The sequence below is a fragment of the Magnolia sinica genome, chromosome 12, assembly GCF_029962835.1.
Source record: "Magnolia sinica isolate HGM2019 chromosome 12, MsV1, whole genome shotgun sequence".
In the NCBI taxonomy this organism is placed as follows: domain Eukaryota; kingdom Viridiplantae; phylum Streptophyta; class Magnoliopsida; order Magnoliales; family Magnoliaceae; genus Magnolia; species Magnolia sinica.
The window spans coordinates 9,367,768-9,389,232 of record NC_080584.1 but is presented as its reverse complement, the minus strand read 5'-3'; the positions used below and the strand labels follow the sequence as shown (position 1 = coordinate 9,389,232).

The 21,465-nt window shown below is 36.7% G+C and overlaps 2 protein-coding genes across 2 annotated transcripts; both read left to right on the top strand.

The window, feature by feature from the left end:
• The first annotated feature begins 520 nt into the window (after positions 1–520).
• On the top strand, positions 521–20,792 carry LOC131220887 (probable LRR receptor-like serine/threonine-protein kinase At1g56130). Its single transcript, XM_058215777.1, has 3 exons — positions 521–647; positions 19,767–19,938; positions 20,373–20,792. Coding segments are annotated over exons 1-3 (276 nt in total). The 5' UTR covers positions 521–646; the 3' UTR covers positions 20,476–20,792.
• On the top strand, positions 13,787–16,370 carry LOC131220886 (uncharacterized). Its single transcript, XM_058215776.1, has 4 exons — positions 13,787–14,232; positions 14,385–14,599; positions 14,687–14,989; positions 15,709–16,370. Exons 2-4 carry the CDS (start codon positions 14,390–14,392, stop codon positions 15,997–15,999), a joined length of 804 nt encoding a protein of 267 aa, XP_058071759.1. The 5' UTR covers positions 13,787–14,232; positions 14,385–14,389; the 3' UTR covers positions 16,000–16,370.
• Positions 20,793–21,465: the final 673 nt, after the last annotated feature.

Genomic DNA, 21,465 nt, shown 5'->3' with positions numbered 1-21,465 from the left:
CTAAACTAAGGATTCTGGACTTGTTGTAGTGTGGTTGGACAAAAGTTAAAATTATGGATAAGTAGTGTTATGTTGTAGAGATTGATTGATTATGTGTGATGAGGGATTATAGCTCTTCATTGAATGCTGCTTTTATAGACTTGGAAGCAAGATGGTTGAGCTGGCGTTTCCTTATTGGTCCTTGAATATAAATTGGTTGTGTCCTAGAAGGATTCAAATTCTTTTTTCTTTTTAAATTTATTATTATTATCATAATATGATTTTCTATTAATTCTGGATAGATTCTTTTTCTAATCTCCCATAGTCTCTGAGAAAGCATTGATCACTTTTGAAAAGTTTCATTTTTGGCATGATTGTGTTTGATGGCCTCACTTTGCATATCCTGAATAGCAAGATATCTGACATCAGCAATTCTTTAATTATCTTCTTGCATACGCTATAGGTCACACGTGTCACTCGTGCGATGGTCACATGTATTTCATGTATTATCCCTCTTTTCTCAACTGCAGATGTGTCTACAAATTTGTCACCAAAGGATATGTATCAAAGATTTATCGAGGCACATATACGATTTACCTCCCGTTGTTCATACATGAGGGAAAACACATAGCGGCATCTTATTAGGCAACATGGATTGTGCTCGGCAAGTGTAAATAATGCCCTCATATCACTGTACATTTGAATAATGTGAAGAGACATTTTATGACACTTCGGCTCTGGTGGTCGTTTGACGATTGACACGTGGTGGCACAAGGTTCATGTTTGATAGTCATGCACAATATTTTATGCTGGAAATCATTTGTCATGATTGCTCAATGAGGGCCTTCATGATCATGACTTTCTATAAAGGGATACCCCCAAAGTTGCAGATTGTTCACTCCAGTCTAACTATTTTCTTCTTCTCTTCACCTCCTTCCAACCTTTCGCTATGATATTTGTTACTCTTCCTTCCACTCACTAGATTGGAAGAATCTAGGAAGGTCATGATTTTTTAGTATGGCAGCCGAGCTCAGGGGTTTCGCTACTATTTTCTTTTCTTTTTTCAAAAAAATGAAAAACACTTCTCTCAAAGGACAATTGGCTAGAGATCAATTTTTGTTTCTACCTCATTTCTCTTTTCTTTTGTTAAAGAAATGTTTTTATCATTATATAAAAGAGAAAATCATATATGGGCCAATTAAATAGGAATGAAAAATAATTTCTTTTTGGACATTATGTTCTTCTATCTTGCTATTCTTCATCATTGTCGGTTAGTCCTTAATAGGAAGCTGTCCAATCTTAATACAATTCTAACACTTCAACTTGCTTTTGCTCTTCGACTTGGACCTCGATCGTGACTTCCCATTTTCTCTCTTAGATGATTTTTCTTGGGCAAACAATACATCCATAGATGTACATTCACCTCTGCTCTTTATTCTCAACTGCTTCGACTAAAGGGCCAAGATAACGATGTCGACATCAAGGTATCCCTACCATAGTATAAGTATCCAGCAAATACTTGTACGACTTCGGGAGAGAGATGTCAATAAAATTAGAGCTTTATCATCTTTATCGATCATCACCTATACATTTATTAGTTTGCAAAATAGTTTGTTGAAGATGTTGGTGTGCACATAGAGATCTGACATTTTCACAATCCTAAGAGTATAAAATTGTCTCTTCGGATATAGACGATTGGAGAACGATTTCGTCATATACATACTCTCCAAGTTCGCTCATAATCCTGCAGTAATAGTCTCATCAATGACATTGTTTACGACTTCATCGGCCAAACACAATTGAATTGTGCTAATCGTTCTCTGGTCAAGTTTATCTCAATCTTCTTCATAGATTCTGCACGTCTCGTTTTCCTAAGGAGTGCATGTTGCAACCCATGCTGAATTAAAAGGGTTTTCTTCTTTAACCTCTATAATTTGAAGTTATTTTAACCTGCGAACTTTTTTGTCTTAAACTTCACATTTGATCCCCTCGATGCAATGTTTTTAGTTTCAATCTAATAATCCAACGTACTATCTGGTACGCCAAAATGGCCATTTTGCGACGTATTTTTGTCCGTCGCAAAAATCTCTTGGTTTAACGACAGATTTAATCCGTCGCTAACGAAAAAAGTCCGTCGCTAAGCTTGTCTTTCTCGAATATCCGTAGGCCAAACGTCGCAAAATTTTGCGACGGACCAAAATCCGTCGCTAAAATCCGATTTACGACGTATTTACGACGGTTTTTTTGTCCATCGTAAATAGGCGACGGATGAAATCCGTCGCAAAATTTGATTTGGTGACGGAAAACGAACAGTTGCAGATTCCCACCGAAATTAGCAAATGGCGGGCTTTTCAGTTGATTTTGCGACGGATCAGGTCCGTCGTAAAAGGTCTTTTGCCAACACATTAATTTTTTTTTTCATTTTCTTTAGAATATGGTGGAAAATTAAGTTTTTTTGTAGTCTAATAATTGTTTTTTAAAATAATTTCAGTGGTTTAATTGTACATATTTGTATCTAAGATTATTTTTTAACAATTGATTGAATGCAAAAAGAAAATTTATTTATTTTTATATCAAATGAGTGGAATTTTTATTTTTATTTTTTAATTTAAAACTAATATTTAAATGATTTGTAGTATCACATGAAAAAGAATATTGAGAAGTTTAAAAAATTTAACTATGTTTGAGAAAAAAATTAGATTTTGAAAAATAAGAAATTGTGATTTAAAAAAAATCTATTGTGTTAACAAAAAAGAATATTTAATAAGGTTGATAAATTTGAAAAAAAAAATAGCATTTGATTTTGAGAAAAAATAATATCCTGAAAAAGAAAATTAAAAATATTTTAAAAAATGTGAAAATTTTCACAATGTTGAAAAATGAAAATATTTTAAAAAAGAAAATGAGAGTTTGAAATTTGAAAAAAAAAATAAATAAATTGTGAAGTTCAATTAAAATTGACAATTTCGAATAAAATGCTTTTAAAAAAATGGAGAAGTGAAAAAGAATTGAAAATTTTTAAAATAAAACGATATTAAAAAATCGATACTTTATCAAAAAACAAACATTTTGAAACGAAAAATAAATAAGTTGAAAAATTTTGTGATTTTGAAAAATAATTGAAAATGTTCAAAATTCGAAATTAAAAGAAAATTTTATTTATAAAAACACTAAGATTTTGAAAAAATATATATAATTTTTTTTAAAAATTGAAAAGTTGAAAACAACATGATGCTTTTAAAGAAAAAAATTGGCATTTTGGAATTTTTGGGAAAAAAATTAAAAATTGTGAAAATTTAAGATATTTTGAAAATAAAATTCAGAATTTATATTTCAATTTTTTTGAAATATTTTATAATAAAAATGATATTTTGTTAAAAGTTTTCAAAGAAAAATTAAGAGTAAAAAAAATAGATATTTAAAAAAAAATGTTAGTTTTAAATGGAAATTGAAATTTATTTGTAAAAAAAAATATATTTTTTTAATAAATTATTAGGCACATCCCCTAATTGAACCTTTAACCGTTTTCAGACAATCTAATTAGTCCAGATTGAAGAGTAAATAACTTCATATGTTTGAATCAAATTTCACTCAAATTGTTGATCAATCTTGTAATCCCAATACCTTTCTCACATGTAGCTAGCCTGATTGAGGCGAGTAACTAGTCAAATTGAGGGTATTGATCAGTAAAATATAGTGAATGGACCAAACATATAAAATCGGCTAAATATTCTGGTCAAAATTGTGACCCAACTTATTGACCTTGTGAGAACCTAAGAATTTATGTTAGTAAGTTTTGTGGGCCCCATCATGATGTGTGTCGAACATCAACACTGTGCATTTGATGTGCCCCCTTTAGGTTATGAGATATCTCAATAATCATCCGTAAACGAAACTCAGGTGGACCATACCATCTAAAACCAAGTCAAGACATCATAAAAAATATAAAAGCACTTGGTGGGGCCCACATGAGTTTTGGATGCGGCTAAAACTTGGTCTGACCCCTCATCCAAGTGGGACACACATAATGAGTGGGTTGGATATGTGAATCACATTAAGGCAAGCCTAATATATGATTATGAATGTTTTAAGGAAACCCCTCTACATTTAGGTGAGTTAGTCATTACCTTTACCAAAGTAAACTTTGTGGGGTCCACCGTTATTTATTTATTTTATCCATTCCGTTTATCCATGTTAACAAATAATATGAGGTCTAAAGAACAAAAAGGAAACATATCCAAAGCTCAAGTGGACCACACCACAAGAAATAGTGTGATTGAACCTCTACCATTGAAAAATTCTTGGAGGCCATAGAAGTTTTGGATCAAGCTGATGTTTGTGTTTTCTCTTCATTCATATATATTTGATATTATGAATAGGTTGGATGGCAAATAAATTAACGTTAACGTTACTGTGGGCCAAAGGAAGGTATCAATGGTGGAAATCATTATTCCACATTGTTTCGTGTGGCATGGTCCACTTGAGCTTTGGATTTACCGAAAATTTGGGATCAACCCACACCGTTCATCCATTTTTCAGAGAATTATTCCAAAAATGAATCATTTCCAAAGATTAAATGGACCACACCACAAATACTAGCATGGATGGGAACGGATTGGCTACTCCCCTGTCACCCACCCGTTGGCTAGTATTACGTGCTATGTGGGCCCCACCATGATGTATGTATTTCATCCATTATGTTCATCCATTTTTACCGATCATTTTAGGGCTTGATCAAAAAAATGATAGGGATATAAACCTAAGGTGGACCACATCATAGGAAAACAATATTGATTGGGTATCCACCATTAAAATCCTCTTAAGGGCCACAGTACTGTTTATTTGACATCCAATCTGTTGATTAGATCATACAGGCCCTGATGAAGGGAAAAAACAAAGATCAGCTTTATCCAAAACTTTTATGGCCCCCAAAAGGATTGGCTACTCCCCTTGATGAAGGGAAAAAATGGATTGGCTACTCCCCCTGACACCAGCCATTGGCTGGTGGTTGGTGCTCTGTGGGGCCCACCATGATGTATGTGTGTCATCCAAGCCGTCCATCTATTTTTATATTTCATTTTATGATGTAAGTAAAAAAATAAATTATATCTCAATCTCAAGTGGACCACATTACAGGAAACAATTTTGAATGAATTTTGACCATTAAAAACGTTTTGGGGGGATAAAAGTTTTGGATCAAGCCGATATTTATTTTTTCCATTCACCTGGGTCTTTATGACCAAATCAGCATATTGGATTTCAAATAAACAGTACAGTGGGCCTTAGGAGGATTTTAATGGTGAATATCCATTCATTATTTTTTTCCTGTGATGTGGCCCACCTAAGATTTATATCCCAATCAATTTTTTTGTATAAAGCCATAAATTGATCTGTAAAAATGGATGAACGGAATGGATGAAACACGTACATCATGGTGGGGCCCACAGAGTACCGACCACCAGCCAGCCAATCCGTCTCCCCTGAAACAAGGAAATCGGATTGCGTACTGAGCTACTAAGTACGCTTTTATCGTACTGAGTAAACTCAGTCGGGCCCACTGTGAATGTATGTGGTTTATCCACACCGTCCATCCTTTTTTCCCACTAATTTTAGGGGTTGATCCAAAATGTTAAGTAAATCCAAAGCTCTAGAGTACCATACCACAGGAAATAGTGTGGAATAATGATTTACACTGTTGAAAACTTCCTAGGACCCACAGTGATGTTTATTTGTCATCCAACCTGTTCTTAAGATCACAAATACATAGATGAAGAGAAAAAACAAACATCAGCTTGATCCAAAACTTCTGTGACCTCCATTAATTTTTCAATGGTAGAGGTTCAAAAAAACTGTTTCCTGTGGTGTGGTCCACTTGAGGTTTAGATATTCTTCCATTTTGGTATCAAGACTTAAAATTATCTGTTAAAATGTATTAATGGAGTGGATAAAATAAATAAATAACGGTGGACCCCACATGGTTTACTCAGTACGCTAAGGTACCGAGTTACTCGGTACGCAATCTGCCTAAACGACGCCTCTGTTCTCTCTCCCTCTCATTCACTCCGTCGGTTCCTCTCCCAGCGCCGGCCGCAGACATCTCTCCTACCTCTTTCTTCCTGTCAATCTCTTCACCAACACAGGTAATGCTCTCGCTCTCTCTCTCTCTCTCTCTCTCTCTCTCTCTCTCTCTCTGTTTACTCAGTACGCTAAGATACCGTTTTCAGATCCATTGATTTAAGATCCCAGGTATGAAGCACTATTGGTATTATTATTCTTGGTAGCTGATTTTCTATGTAGCTTGGATACAGTTCCTTCCTGTTGAGAAGCTGTCACAGTGCTGTTTGTCCCACTGCTCTGTGGTATTTTTGCTGGATCAGTTGTTTGTTGCTTAGGGTGATGCTTGTTGCATCACCTCAAGCAACAAACAGTAGATACGGGCATGTTAGTAAGAACAGGAATAATAGTCCTCTCTCTCTCTTACCCCATCTAACCGTCCATTGCCTCCTCCTCCTCCTCTCTCTCTCTTACCCCATCTAACCGTCCATTTGACTGCCATTGGCCCATCGCCAATCAGATAGGATTATTTTAACTGGTGTGATTTTCGTGCCAAATTCCATCTCCAGTTCGGTCCTACTATTTGTAGGACCTGGTTTGGTGTGGACGCGGTTTGGCTAGTGACCTCAACACAAGCCAGCCAGGTAGTGTCAAAGCTATAAGGACCTCACTATGATGTAAATGTTTTATCTCTGCCGTTCATTCATTTTGCTTGCACGTTTTAGGATACGATCCAAAAAATGAGGAAGATCCAAATCTCAGGTAGACTACACCACAGGAAAATATTCTTGATTGAACATCCACCATTAAAACTTCTTGAGGCACACTGTAACCCACGGACTTGGATGAAGGTGAAATACAAACACAAATATTAATTATGTATTATCTACGTCATCACCTATATGTATTTTCCAATTCATTTGTTTTTACTTATCACTTTACGACATGATCTTAAAACTGAATCATATCAAAAGTTCAATTGGATTCCACCGTGAGGAAACAATGTGCACACAATCTACAAGTAGAATCAAATCAGGTTAATCAAGCCAAGCTTCCAGCAAAGCCGATGTTGTACTACCCTAGTCTGAGCTTGGTTTATTTTTTTAAACCAGCTTAATTGAGGTTAATTTGATTTGGTTTGAATTTCTATTTGAATCAATCCAAGCCGAGTGTTTTTAAATCAATTCAAGCTAAGCTTTTGAGCTATCTTGATTTGGGTCCAGCTCCATAACGTACTGAGCAAATTCTGCGTGGCCCATCATGATCAATATATAATTATCCATGCCATTCATTTGTTTGTCCAGATCATTTTAGGGCAAGAGCCCAAAATTGAAGCATATCCAAACCTCAAGTGGACCATATCATAGGAAACAAGGGGGATGATGGTGTCCATTGTTGGAGCCATCCAATGGTCCATAGTAAGGTTCATTTGTCAACCAAAATCTTCCTAAGGTCACACAGACATGGATGAATAGAAAATAAATATAAACTTAATTCAAAACTTCAGTGGATCCAAAACACTATCTCCTATGATGTGGTTTGATTGACTTTCCAATAATGAATATGTTACAATTTTGGCGCTGATCCGTACTATCCCATGCAGTCCTGGCAGGAGCTCCATTGGGCTAACCTTGATATGTATTATAACCGCATTGTCCATCTATTTTAAAAGATAATTTTAGGGCATGATCCTAAAATCGAAGTAGATCAAAGGTTTAAGTGTATAATAGCACAAGAAATAGTAGAGATTGAACTCCTATCAAGTTTTAGATTAAGCCAATATTTATGTTTTCCCTTATCCAAGTCTTTGTGACCTTATGAATAGGTTTGATGACAAATAAACATCATGGTAGACCTTTGGAAAGGTTTCAAGGCTGGACATTACTATTTCCATGGGTTGGGTACTGTGTTATATCCATAGCAAAGCCTAGTTAGAGACTAATGGTCCTAACAGGGGCTCCAGGGGGCTCACGGTGATATGTGTTTGATCCGCGTCGTCCATCTATTTTGACATATCATTTTAGGGCATGAGCTCATAAAGGAGGCAGACTGAAGGCTTGAGAGACCACACCACGAGAAGCATTGACGAGTGGAGCCCATGGTTCAGTAATTCAGATCATTGGTCTTTTCTGTCCAGCCATGGAAAGAGCATGCCCCAAATATTCCTAAATTGGAAAATCCTAGCCTCCAGCTGTAGTGTTTCTTTCAGTTGAACGTAGGTCCTTACTGTAGTTCTATTTTCAGTTGTCCTTTTTTTTTTTTTGGAAAAGTAATGAAATTTTATATGAAAAAAACTCCAAATAGCTACTGCCCGACCGTAGATGTAGAAAGCAGCATCAACCCAAGTGAGGGAGACAAGGAACCATCGTCCAGGGCCTTTAAACAAGAGTACTTGCAGTGTTTTACTGCTTGAGCCGTGTGCCTGCCTCGGCTGCTACATGACCATGACAGATGCTGAAAACGGACCAGCTGATCCTGCCTTGGCTGCTACGTGATCTTACATAGCAACCACACATGGAGATGGCCATGATTTCTGATCAATAGTTTAGGCTGTTCCAAGTGTTTGGATCACCCCAAATCAACTCTTCATTCCATATTCCACAGCACCTGAGGTTGATCTATAGGTTCAATAAGTACACACCAAGCATGTCTACATGGTAAGTGCACAGCTAGAAGAAGGAAAAAGAAGCTGAAAGCATGCTTTCCAACAATTGTTGGAGATGGAACAAAGCTTGAGACACATACCATGCCACGCAAGGTGTGTCACTAGCAACATTCACAACCCCCACGACAGGTTCTCTACGACACACGTTCCTTGACAAACAGTTACAACTGCCACTTAAAAAGATGGTGAATTAATTGCAAATATGATCTCTATGCCCTCCAACTGGAAATCATCAGAAACCATTACTCCACTGCAACACAGTTCCAAGTCCATCCATCCATATCAGCCCATGACACAGCATACTGTCTTTGAAGTAACTTTTAAGAGAGTCGAACGTACAAGCCCACTATGGATCTAGAAGTTGATTGAAGTAACTTTTGCTTGTATTTGTGTGACAAAGAACCTACTAAATAAAGGATTTAATCTTTGTAATTCCTTTTTTCTAGCAATAGAAGTTCAGAGCACTTTGGTTTTCCAAACCGAAATGTTTCCAAAAGTATGTTTGTGAGTTTCTGCATTTTGGTGCAGATGAGATGCACCCCACCCAATTTAGCAGCCTGTTAAACATCAAGTTATCCAAATGGGTGGTGGAAATGCACCTTCTTAGGATGTGGTTTCTGGAAAGAATAGCCTGTCACAAATGATCAGTTAAACAGATATAAACCCATTTTCACAATGGATATCCAATTGAATGGTGATTTTGGGTACATCCAAATGGGCAGTTGTGCACGTGTTGCATGTGGAAAATCTTGACAACCAAGACTATGACTTCACCTTTTGACTCCTGCTGGGACTGCATTGTGACGCACATGGTGATGGGCGGACTCAGATGAGTCGTCAATCCATGTCATTTGGAACAAATGGCTAAACTATTCTTGGACAGTTACCATCCATAAGAAAATTTTAGTCACTCGAATCTTTTCTAATTTTTACTATATATAATGTGATTAGCTTTTCTTGGTCAGTCACCATCCATAGAAAAATTTTAGTCACTTGAATCTTTTCTAATTTATGCTATATAGAAAAATCAAAAGCAGAAGTTTATCGATGTCATGCATTGTTGGAGAAACTACAGGTGGTAACTGGTCGGTAGATGCATGTAGATGCTTCTTGTGTAGTTTTTGCAGTTTAGGCATCCATTTTGGTTTGTTTTGAATCTTATTTTGGGTTTTGGATTTTGTTGGTTTTTGTTAGATTGATTCGGATTTTCAGATTTTGGTCATGTCTACTTTCATGTATGGGACTAACTAGATTACACCCATCTGTTAGAAAATAATATCCCCATCACCATGCTTAATAAAAAGAAATGAGGATAAACCTGTTACACTTGTATTGAGCATTTTCTTTTTGTTACTACTGGTGAAATCAGGATTCAATGTTATTCAATGTCATGCTCTGAGTTTTGTTTATCTGTTTGTGTATGGAGAACAGGTGGTGCTAGTATCTGGTGAGACTGGTTGCAGGAAAACAACTCAGGTTACCACTTCTTTTGAATTATGTTCATTTAGATTACAAATTTTGATGTGATTGTATATAGATTAAGACAATCAATTACCCATTTAAGGGTTTTTATGTGGCCAGGCATAGATACAGTGTGCTCCTTGGTGCATAAAAATCCTTAAATTGTCCATGTTTGGACAGTTCAATGCCGGATAAAATGTAATGCTTTCATTTTAGCAATTCAAATGCACTTGCCTTTTCTATGCATCATCTTTCTTTCTCTCTGGATATGTTTCTTGCATTTATTTCCATTGTCAAATATCCTCACTTTGTGTTGATACCTGACGTGGGAATCACATACAAGATCAATATATCTGGAGAGATATGGGGAGATGCTGCCGGAATTTCGGTGTAGGCATTTAAATTTGAAAATGAAAGCGTTACAATCTATTTGGTCTTGGATGGGCAACTGATTTAGTCAATTAGATAGACATACTCATTCGTAATCTAACTTAAACACATCATGTATACGTTACCAGAGATGACTTCCATGACACCATGCAAGAACTGGATGCGGGCAGGAAGGTTAACTGTTGAATACATGGAAGGTGTTGTAACATTTCTAAAGTACGTGAAACAAAATTCAAATGGGGAAGACTGGCACAGCTGTCCTTGTGCCAAGTGCTGTAATATACGTGGGAAGATGACATTAGAAACCATTTCCGAACACTTGGTTTTTAATGGCATAGATCAAACGTACACGACGTGGTTTCTCCATGGGGAACAGCGTCTTGAAACAGGTGCGAGTACATTTGTCGATAATCGTAATGAAGATGTGTTGCCCAGAATGGTCGATTTGGTGAATGATGCTTTCGGTCGTTTTCAACCCATTGAGTTAGATGCATGTATGGATGAGGTTAATAATGGAGATGATATTGAAGCTCATGATGAATTAGGCGATGAGGCTCGGTATAGGAAGTTAATGGAGGATGCAAAACAACCCCTATATCCATCGTGTAAACCGGAGCATACAAAGTTGTCTGTGACAGTGGAGTTGCTGAGTATGAAGGCTAGGTTTCGTTGGTCAGACAATAGCTTTACAGAGTTGTTAAACTTGCTCAAGAAAATTTTGCCCAACGAGAACTCTTTGCCAGATAGTACTTATAATGCAAAGAGGCTGATCAGTTCATTAGGTATGAACTATGAGACAATACATGCATGCCCTAACGATTGTATTTTGTACTGGAAGGACCATGTTGATAAGCAGTGTTGTCCAAAATGTGGAGAAAGCAGATGGAAATTTAATAGTGTTGTAAGGTCAACCGCCCCACATGTACCTCGTAAGGTGCTAAGGTACTTCCCATTAACGCCGAGGTTAAAAAGACTCTACACTATACCAGAGATTGCAGAGAATATGATATGGCATTCAAAGTCGGCTCAAGATGATATTTGCATGCGTCATCCAGTGGATTCGTCTATGTGGAAGATTGTAGATGAAAAGTATGCTGATTTTGCTGCGGAGCCACGTAACGTTCGTTTAGGACTTGCAACGGATGGATTCAATCCTTTTGGGAATATGAGCAATTCATATAGTTGCTGGCCTGTTATGATTGTTACGTATAATCTCCCGCCTCATTTATGCATGCGGAAGGAGTTTACCATGTTAACACTTTTGATCCCTGGAAAAAAGGGTCCAGGACATGACATTGACGTTTACTTGCAACCGTTGATTGCAGAGTTGCTTGAATTGTGGGAAGGATCTATGACATATGACTCGCACAGTAAGAATATGTTCACAATGAGGACAATTTTACTATGGGCAATACATGATTTTCTAGCATAAGGACATCTTTCTGGTTGTAGGACAGGAGGAAAGTACGCATGCCCTATTTGTAGTGAGGAGACAGAATCGGTTTGGCTTGAACATGGAAAGAAGTTTGCATATATGGGACATAGAAGATTCCTGCCATCAGGTCATGACTTTAGGACTGATAGAACCAGATTCAATGGGAAAGAGGAAAAAAGAAAGGCTCCGAAGCGTATGAAAGGTTCAGATGTACTACGTAAAATGAAAAATATTGAAACCGTTTTCGGAAAGCAAGTGGGAAAGACTAAGAAAAAGCCTAAGAATGACCCAAACAACATTACTGCCTGGACAAAGAGATCAATCCTTTTTGACTTGCCATACTGGGAGCATTTGCCCATTCGTCACAATCTGGATGTGATGCATGTTGAGAAAAATGTCACCGAGAACCTCATTGCAACAATCATGGATACAAAAGATAAGACTAAGGATGGTTTACAAGCCCGTCAGGATCTTCAGGCTATGAAGATAAGAAAGTCTATGTGGCCTGAAGAAAGAAACGGCAGGTTATTCTTACCCAAAGCTCCTTTCACATTGTCCACATCTGAAAGAAACATGTTTTGTCTGACACTGAGCAATTTGAAAGTCCCAAGAGGATATTGTGCAAACTGGACACATCGTGTCAATTTAGAGGATTGTCAACTAAAGGCCCTCAAGTCACATGATTATCACATTGTGATGCAGCAATTGCTACCAGTTTTGTTGATGCACTCGTTTTTAGGAAAGAAGAAGACATTGCGCACTGCCATTTGTGAAATGTCAAGATTCTTCAACGTCATATGTTCAAAAGTTATTAATCGTGAAGAGCTTCAAATTATGAAAAAAAAATAGTGGAAACATTATGTGTATTCGAAAAATATTTTTCCCCATCTTTTTTTGTTCCTATGACACACCTAGTGGTGCACTTAGCAAAGGAAGTACAACTTTGTGGACTTGTCAGATATTGATGAATGTATCCTTTTGAGAGGTAACATTAATTATCAGAATTTATCAACTTTCTTTTTCCATTTTTTTTAAAATTTATATCCATATCTGATTTTAATGTGTATAGGATGATGAGAACATACAAAAAGTATGTGACGAATCAAACTTATCCAGAGGGTTGTATTGTTGAACGCTACATACTGGAAGAGTCCATGATGTACTGCATGGACTACATGCCTGATAAGATGTTAGGAAGCCATAAGAGAGTGAAAAAGATATTCTATGATGAGGGTGATGATAATGCCGATAATTTTCAAATCGATAAAAAAGGAAAAAGTTATCTTCTTACTAATGTGCAATATCAACAAGCACGCAGATGGGTATTACAACATCACGCTGAAAATGCTCAATGGCTGGGGTAAGTTGACAAAAGTCTATATTTCTATCCTTAATGTTTTTAAATTGTACCATGTAAAGTAAAAAGTTTAATTCATATTTTATATTATATGTGAATTGTAGGAAGTACAATGAATACATTCATGGCCAAACACGTAAGGGACAAAACAGGAGGGGCAATCCGTCGGTACAAAAAGAAGTAGACTACAATGCTTGGTTAAGGGAACAATTAGAGAATGAAGAAATGTCACAATTTAAGAGAATCGCTACTGGTCCTAGCTACGATGCCACATCATACAGTACATACTCAGTAAATGGATATGTTTTTTGCACTTTGAAAAAAACTTGACAACACAAAACAGTGGAGTCTCTATGAAAGCCTTAACTATATTCAGGGCGAGTGCCAAGGATAAGAACTTGGTAGAACAGGAAGCCACCTACTATGGTATCATTAGACAAATTCTTGAATTAAACTACTTCACCTTTAAGATAACATTGTTCTACTGTGATTGGGTGCATATCGAAGATACTTCAAATGGATGTTATGTAGATCCTGAAACAAATCTGATATTTGTTAACCTAGGAAGGTTTAGAAGGAATATCAAGGAAGAGGATGAGCCATTTATACATGCATCTCAGGCGGCTCAAGTCTTCTATTGCAAGGATCCGACAAGAGATGACTGGCATGTTGTATTAGATGTTCCGAAGCGACTAACAAAAGATGCATATGCATTTGAGGATCCGCTAGTGTTTGAGGCCAGGTTGACTGCAGGTTCCTCGAGCCCTTCCTTAATAGATGATCTGTATGACCCAACTAGTGAAGATATACAAGAAGGGTCATATGTAGAAATTGTATCAAGTAACCCACGTATTCAGAAGCGAAAAAGAAACTGATCAAGTTTCATATCAGGTTGAAATAAATTTAACTACTTTTACTATATTAGATTATTTTCCTTTTCATTTTTTCTAAATTCAGTAAAAACTTATGCATGTGTATAGTGTCATCTCTTTATTATGTATAGCAACATATTAAATGACTAATAATCTTAATTTTTTTTTTAGGAATTATGTCGTATGTAGGGCCTTCTAGTTCTGCCCCAGGAAGCACCACAAAGATAAAAGTTTCAATTAGTCCAGTTGGAGAGATTACTGGAGATAACAAAAATCAATTCACCTCATTTCTAGGAAATGTGGTCAGGACTCATTGTCCAATTGCATACAAAGACTGGCGGCTTGTGCCAGATACCATCAAGGATAATGTTTGGTCAACTGTTTTGGTAAGCATTTAAATACATGAGTTTTACTTTCTAATGTTTATAATATAATTGTTGTTGACTAATTGCCCTATTTAATGAAATATGTAGGCCAAATATGATGTTGACGATAGTGACAGCTGTAAAACTGCCATAATTAAGCGTGCTAATGATATGTGGAAGGACTGGAAGAACCGATTACGAGGAACTGTCCTGGATATGTATGATAATGATGGAGACAGGAAAAAAAATTGCCCTAATGGCGTAAAGCTAGAAGATTGGGTCAAATTCGTTGATTACGAATCTACAAAAGAGGCAAAGTCTCGTCGTGGAAAGGGAAAGGAATCCAGAAGCGAAATGAAGTTCCCTCACACGACTGGGCGACGGGGATCTGCTAGGACGGCAGAGTTGATTGTAAGTTTTTAATATAACTTTAATTTCTTTTAATCCAATTTAAGAATATAGAATAATTAACATGATTTCTCATTGTAAATTATAGCAACAAAAAAATTCAGATACTTAAATCATGAGAATTGAATTGTTTCTGGCAACTCATACTAGATCCGATGGGTCTCTCCCTTCACAGAAGTTGAGCATCACAATGGAAAAAATAAAAGAAATAGTTGCCAATGACCCGGCTTGTATACATAACGATTTAAATCACGACCCGGTTGCACATGTTTTTCATTCATTCTCTTCACTTTGACATACTTAACTTTCTGAACATTTTTTGTTACTAATATACATGCATTACTAATAATGGTTGATTATCATTTAGGTTTGTGGTCTTGATAAAAGAGGACGTGTAAGGGGGTTGGGTCATATTGCAAAAACTACCATTATTGCTTCAACCCCTTACATTAATGAAATTAGAGAAGGAAAGGGTGAAATTGCTGAGGTTAAAGCATCGATAATTGTATTAAAAGAGCAAATGGAAAACAAGATCAACGAGTGCAAGGACATGATATTGACCATTGGAGAACGTTTGCTTGAAGTTCAGAATCAAATAAATACTCCAGTTCAACCAATGCAATGCTCTCCTGGCACTGCTGGTTCTCAGGTATTTTAACAATTAAAGAATGATGTATACTTATTATTTTATCCATGAAAATAATAAAAATTATTTCTTGTAGGCATTTTTTCGATCTGGCGATACCTCAAGTCATCGTGATGAGTCAGCTCCACCTCCACCTCCACTTCTACGGGTGGAACAAATCTGTCATTTGACAGATATTTGTAGTCGAGTTGTTGCACGTGGGCGTCTGATTAGAGATAATGCAGGCATCCCTCCAGATTGCATCAAAGTTATATTGGATGTTGTTGAAGTTCCCAGTGCGAATGTGTTTGGTGACATTGAGAAGACGTTAGCCGATTGCGACGTGGGTGATGTTCTCGTTTGGCCTAGAGTGCTGACGAAAACATAAATGTTAAAGGAGTTTACTTAAAAATTTTCCTAAGTTAAGAACATATTTTTGTAATTTGGTCAAGACATATGGATTGTGTTTGAGGTTATTTTGGATATTATTTGACTAAATCTTTATCTTGAATTATTTAGTAGTTTTGCTTGACTAATCTAGTGATTTGTTTCAGCTTTTCATCTTCTTATGCGTGACAGAAGGTACACATATTTCTATTATGATTTATTTTAATTTTTTCTTTGCTTATGCGTAAAATGTTCTGATTTAAATATTAAGAACTACGTAGTGGCTTGATCCCAATCTTCCAAACATTGGGTACGTAGGCAGCCGTTCATACTAGACCGTATCGGTGCAGCCACAAATTTTTTTTTTTTCTCTTCTCATAGTGTGGATGCATTTTCGTCGGGACTACTTGGCAATAAGAGCGAGGTGGATGTAAGTTCTCGAAACCTTTAATTAATTTCAAATCATTTATATCTTTATCGCTTCATTTATATGCTGTCGTTAGGGTCAACTTGTAACTCCTCAGAACCCGCTCTGCCGTAAGACATTACGGTGCATAACGGTTCCCATTAGGTTAAGTTGCAAATTATTATTAAGGGTTGGTTGGATATATTTTATTTTTTGTAAATGTTGTTAATAGTTTGATGGATGATGAATGTATTTGTGAATGTAAATGAAAAAAAAAAACTTATTATATATATATATATATATATATATATATGTATATATATATATATATCAATAGAGGATGCCTTGTTTAGGGGGACATGAAATTTTGTAGCTTATGGTATGGTGCCCCAATATTGGTTGTATGTTACTAATATGTAGTAGATAATACTAGGATCAATAGTAAACATTTTGTTTTGAGTGGAAGACCGAGTAAAAGAACTTGGAAGATGTACTTTTTATGCCTTTCAGCTTCAAACTAGATACCTTTTGGATAAACCAAACATCCATTCACCACTAGTTTTCCAACTTCAGATTCATACTTTGGAATTCAGATTTAACAAATACCAACCTGGCATGTTTTGGTAGGAAATGAATAGATAGTTTAATGTTTATTTTTTCTTCTTTTAATGCGATTTGTGTGATAGACGGTTGCAAGTGTTCAGTTTATGTGATTGAATTTGCTATTTTTTTTCCTTATTTTTTCATTCCAAAGTTATCTGGGATTTTTTTAGTCTAATATCATCCCTTGCACTTGCATTAAGCACTTTTGTGGGCATTTTCAAGTTTTGTATCTTTTACAGCATACATGGCTGACTCCAATGGTGATGGTTATGGCAAAACTGAAGATGTTAATGCAATTGGCAATCATGGTTTTTTTTTTCCCCAACTTGACAGTCATTGAAATCAACTGATTTAGGTGAGATTTTACAAGGACATTGGTAATGAACTGCACATGCATTGGATTCTTTTCTTTAGTTTGATCTCCAAATTCTTGCATTTTACTACTAACAGTATTTGTTTTAGTTGCAATGCATGTTTGGGGATCTACTTATCTTTTCTTCTTTTCCATTACACTTAGAGCTCTTCCTTAGCTCTGGAATTGTTTGCCTCTCTATTTATTCATTGGTTGCTAGGATCTTTGGCATGAATCTCTCATATACATGGAATCTAAACCATGGATATCTATTTAAATGGGTACATTTTCTCCTCTCTTTTTTCCCTTTCAAATAGACAATATGTGCTTGACCAAACACATGATATTTTCGTATACAAATCAAGTTTCTTCATGTGGTCCCAAACAGTCAACATGCATGTGGGACCAGCCTGAATTATGGGCTAGGGCATCTATACATATAGGGTTCATCTGATGCATGGATTGTGCTGATTTTTGCACAAAGTGCTCCTCATGGTAGGCCCACCTTTTGGATAACTTGGATGTTGCATGCACGACAGGTTAGAAGTTGTCCACTGGCTGAACAATAACCTACGGTCCAACTTAGTTGAACTTGATGCATTATCCCTACTCATAAAAGAGTTCGAATTGTTGGGAAATAGGAATTTCCCAGTTCCTACACTTTCCTTTGGTCATGTCGTTAGACACTAGGGCATTAAATGCAGATTGCCTTGCACTGTTGTGTATTGATTCCAACATCTAAAGATCCTTTCAAACTGTATTGTACTCTCCCAATGAATGCTATGAAGTTAAGAAATGCTCTTACCTGAAACTCTAATGGCTAGGATGAATTCTAATCTTTTATTTTGTTAATTGGTTTTAGTTGATTAAACTCTTCACATTTCATGGATTTGAGCTGGTTATTTGTAATATATGAAGGGTTGACTAAACTATTCTTTTCTTGGATTGAATCTGGTTGTTTGTAATATATGTAGGAAGGGCTCAAAAGAAGGTTGAACAAGAGCAGACACTAAGTAGCCAATTCAAGGCAAGGCATAGCCAACAGTTGAAGTTCTAGGTAATTTCTTTTGTACGGGTCCTAGTTTAAGAGGGGGAAATGTTTAGTTAGTAAGTCAATTTTTGTTGGAGTGGGCCACTTGGGTCATTTCCTCTTTTATTGAATTGAGTTGTTACCAATTTTGTGAATAGGATTCTTATCAAACAGTAGTGTGAATTATTTTTTGAATGACTATCAGGTGCAAGATTAAAAATAATAATAATAATAATTTATCAATATTTAGTTTTATTTACAGATATTTTAGCGACGGACCAAATCCGTCGCTAATTTGTGAACATTAACAACTGACGGATTTGAGGTCCGTCGCTTACTCATATTAGCGACGGACCTTATCCGTCGCTAATTTCCGACCATTGAACGTCAACGACGGATTTGAGGTCCGTCGCTAATTTCTGACCGTTGAAAATCAACGACGGATTTGAGGTCCGTCGGTTACTCATATTAGCGACGGATCTTATCCATCGCTAATATTTTTAGTAACAACTGATTTTTTGAATTTTACCGACGGATTTTTTTATTTTTTACGACGGATCTTATCCGTCGCTATGAAACGACGGACGTTATCCGTCGCAGATTAAACGACGGATTTTATCCGTCGAAAAAAAAACGACCCAGTAAATAGCGACGGACCCAGCGACGGTTGAAATCTGTCGTTTATTTGGTTTTACGATGAATTTGGTCTGTCGCAAATTGGCGATTTTGGCGTAGTGCTAAACGGTTACATCCAACGGCATTTGAACACAATCCGTGTTCCTATCCCACCAAATAACCCAGCTAAAAGTGCTTCCACTAGGATAACACAAAGAATACATAAATTTTTACATGAAAACCTTTGTAGAAAAAACTATGGCGCAAAGCAATGATCAATCCATTATATAAAAAAAATTACAAGAGATGTAACAACTTACGTATGGAAAACACTAGATCCCCTTCAAAACTTCACTTAGATGTTTTGCTCTTTAACCCTAATCGAAAGATTACAAGGTATTTTATACATTCCATACTCAATTAGAAACTAATCCCGCACGTACGTATTAAGTCGGGTCAAATCGTGAGACTTTTGGTCAAACAAAATTGAACCATAGTACAAATTTATGGTCGAATCGAATAGGGCCAAAACATAACAGTGAGCAGCAGGTCAAAACCTGAACGGTCGGTCGGACCGATTTGAAATTCAGTTGGATCAAAACATGGCTTTCTTCCACAAGATTAAAGGCACTCTATCAAAATCATTCGGAAATCTTTCTACCAATGATCAATGGTGCATACTTGTATGATTGTATCATGACCGAACACGCGTGTAACAATCCTAACTACTGACTCTTAAGATGTTTGCTTTGAATGGTGCAGTGGCTATTCTAAATTCCATCTTTCAGCAATGGAACATTTCCGCATCATCTGATTGGAATATAAGTGGGGAACTGTGTAGCGGGTCTGCTCTCACGGGAATGGGCGGATTGTACCTTGGGATCGAATGCCAATGCACTTTCAACAATGGATCCATCTGTCGCATAACGAAACTGTATGTGTTCTATCACGCATACTATTCATTGATATACACGTAAAACACTCGTGATCATGAATTCTTTGATTTTGCTTCATGGGGAATGATATTTAGCGGCCCACCTCTTATTTGGACTGTTCATCGAATGGCCCAGCTTTTTTCTAGATGCAAAAGCCTAAAATTTCTACCAACTGGGGTGGCATTGAATGTGGACCGTTGCTATTTTTTCTCTGAACAATCCATTCACAGGTGGTCGTTGAACAGAAAAATGGATGCCTCACTCTACAGGTGGGGCCCACCGGATTAGTTCTAAATCAAAGGTGGGCCCGTAGTGGGCCTGCATTTTTGTTTCTAGCTCATATAAAGAGGAGATTGACTCCCTGCGCCTGCATGTGAATGTTAGGATATGCCCTTGTATAAATTCACTTATTTCTATCTGTTTTGTCCTTCAGGAAAGTCGATAGTCAGATTTCAAGAGGTCACATTATTCCGGAAGCCTTTGGGAAACTGACTCATCTCACAGTTCTGTATGGGTTGCTCTACTCTAGTTTGTGATTTCCACAAAGAGAACAATTTTGAAACGCTGGCAGAGTCTGATGGATGATGCACGGGCAATTGGAAATTCAATAAAGTTATGTTTATTTTATTCAATAAAGTTAGAATGGTGGACATTTATTGGACAGTTAAAAATGAAAATATCCAATGGTCTTATTTCAATAAACAAGTGTCCATAAATAAGATGTTAGGATTGTTCAACCAATCTGATTTTTGGTCGGGTTAGTTTGAGTTGATATGTCACTACCATTTCTAAGTGCCTATGTATCAAACGTCATATGAAGCGAGGATATCGAATAAACTCCACTTCCACAAAACACCCTTTTCTGGACCAAAGTAACCTTCAACATTCTGGTCTTGGGCCTCAGCCCATCTTAACTATTAAAAAAAAAAAAAAAATCAAAACAAGAAAAAGGACAAAAAAAAAAGAGGGCTCAACGAGTGGCCCATCTGATGTTCAAGCCCAGCTTTTAGTGAGCAGATGGGCTTTGATCAATATTTGCATGTGCATGCTTGGGCCTACTTTCAGGCCCAAAAAACTAAATGAACTGTGCATGGGCTATAAGATATCTAATAAATGACCTTTGCTAAGCGGACGCACGTCCACAAGGCATCTCATCCATATGCTATCTGATAGGTGCCAATTTGGGACATGGGTCTGAGATCAACCATCTCTCTCTCTCTCTCTCTCTCTCTCTCTCTCTCTCTCAATGGTCTATCAGGTTAGTCCTTTTATTTCAGGTGAAGCTCCTTTGGTGTCCCACACAGGTGTTTAAGACATTTCATCCATACGCAACCATCTTTTTGCCAACATAGCACACGGACGTGAGATCCAAGCTGTCCGTCCATTGGTTTAGTGCAATTATATTTACATTTTGACAGAAAATTCAGGCTGGTAAATTCAGGCTGGTAAGCTCTTTAGGTGGCCCAGAATTTACACCCAGATCCACAGCTCAATACTGTTGAGTTTCAACTCTGAGGTCTTGGTAT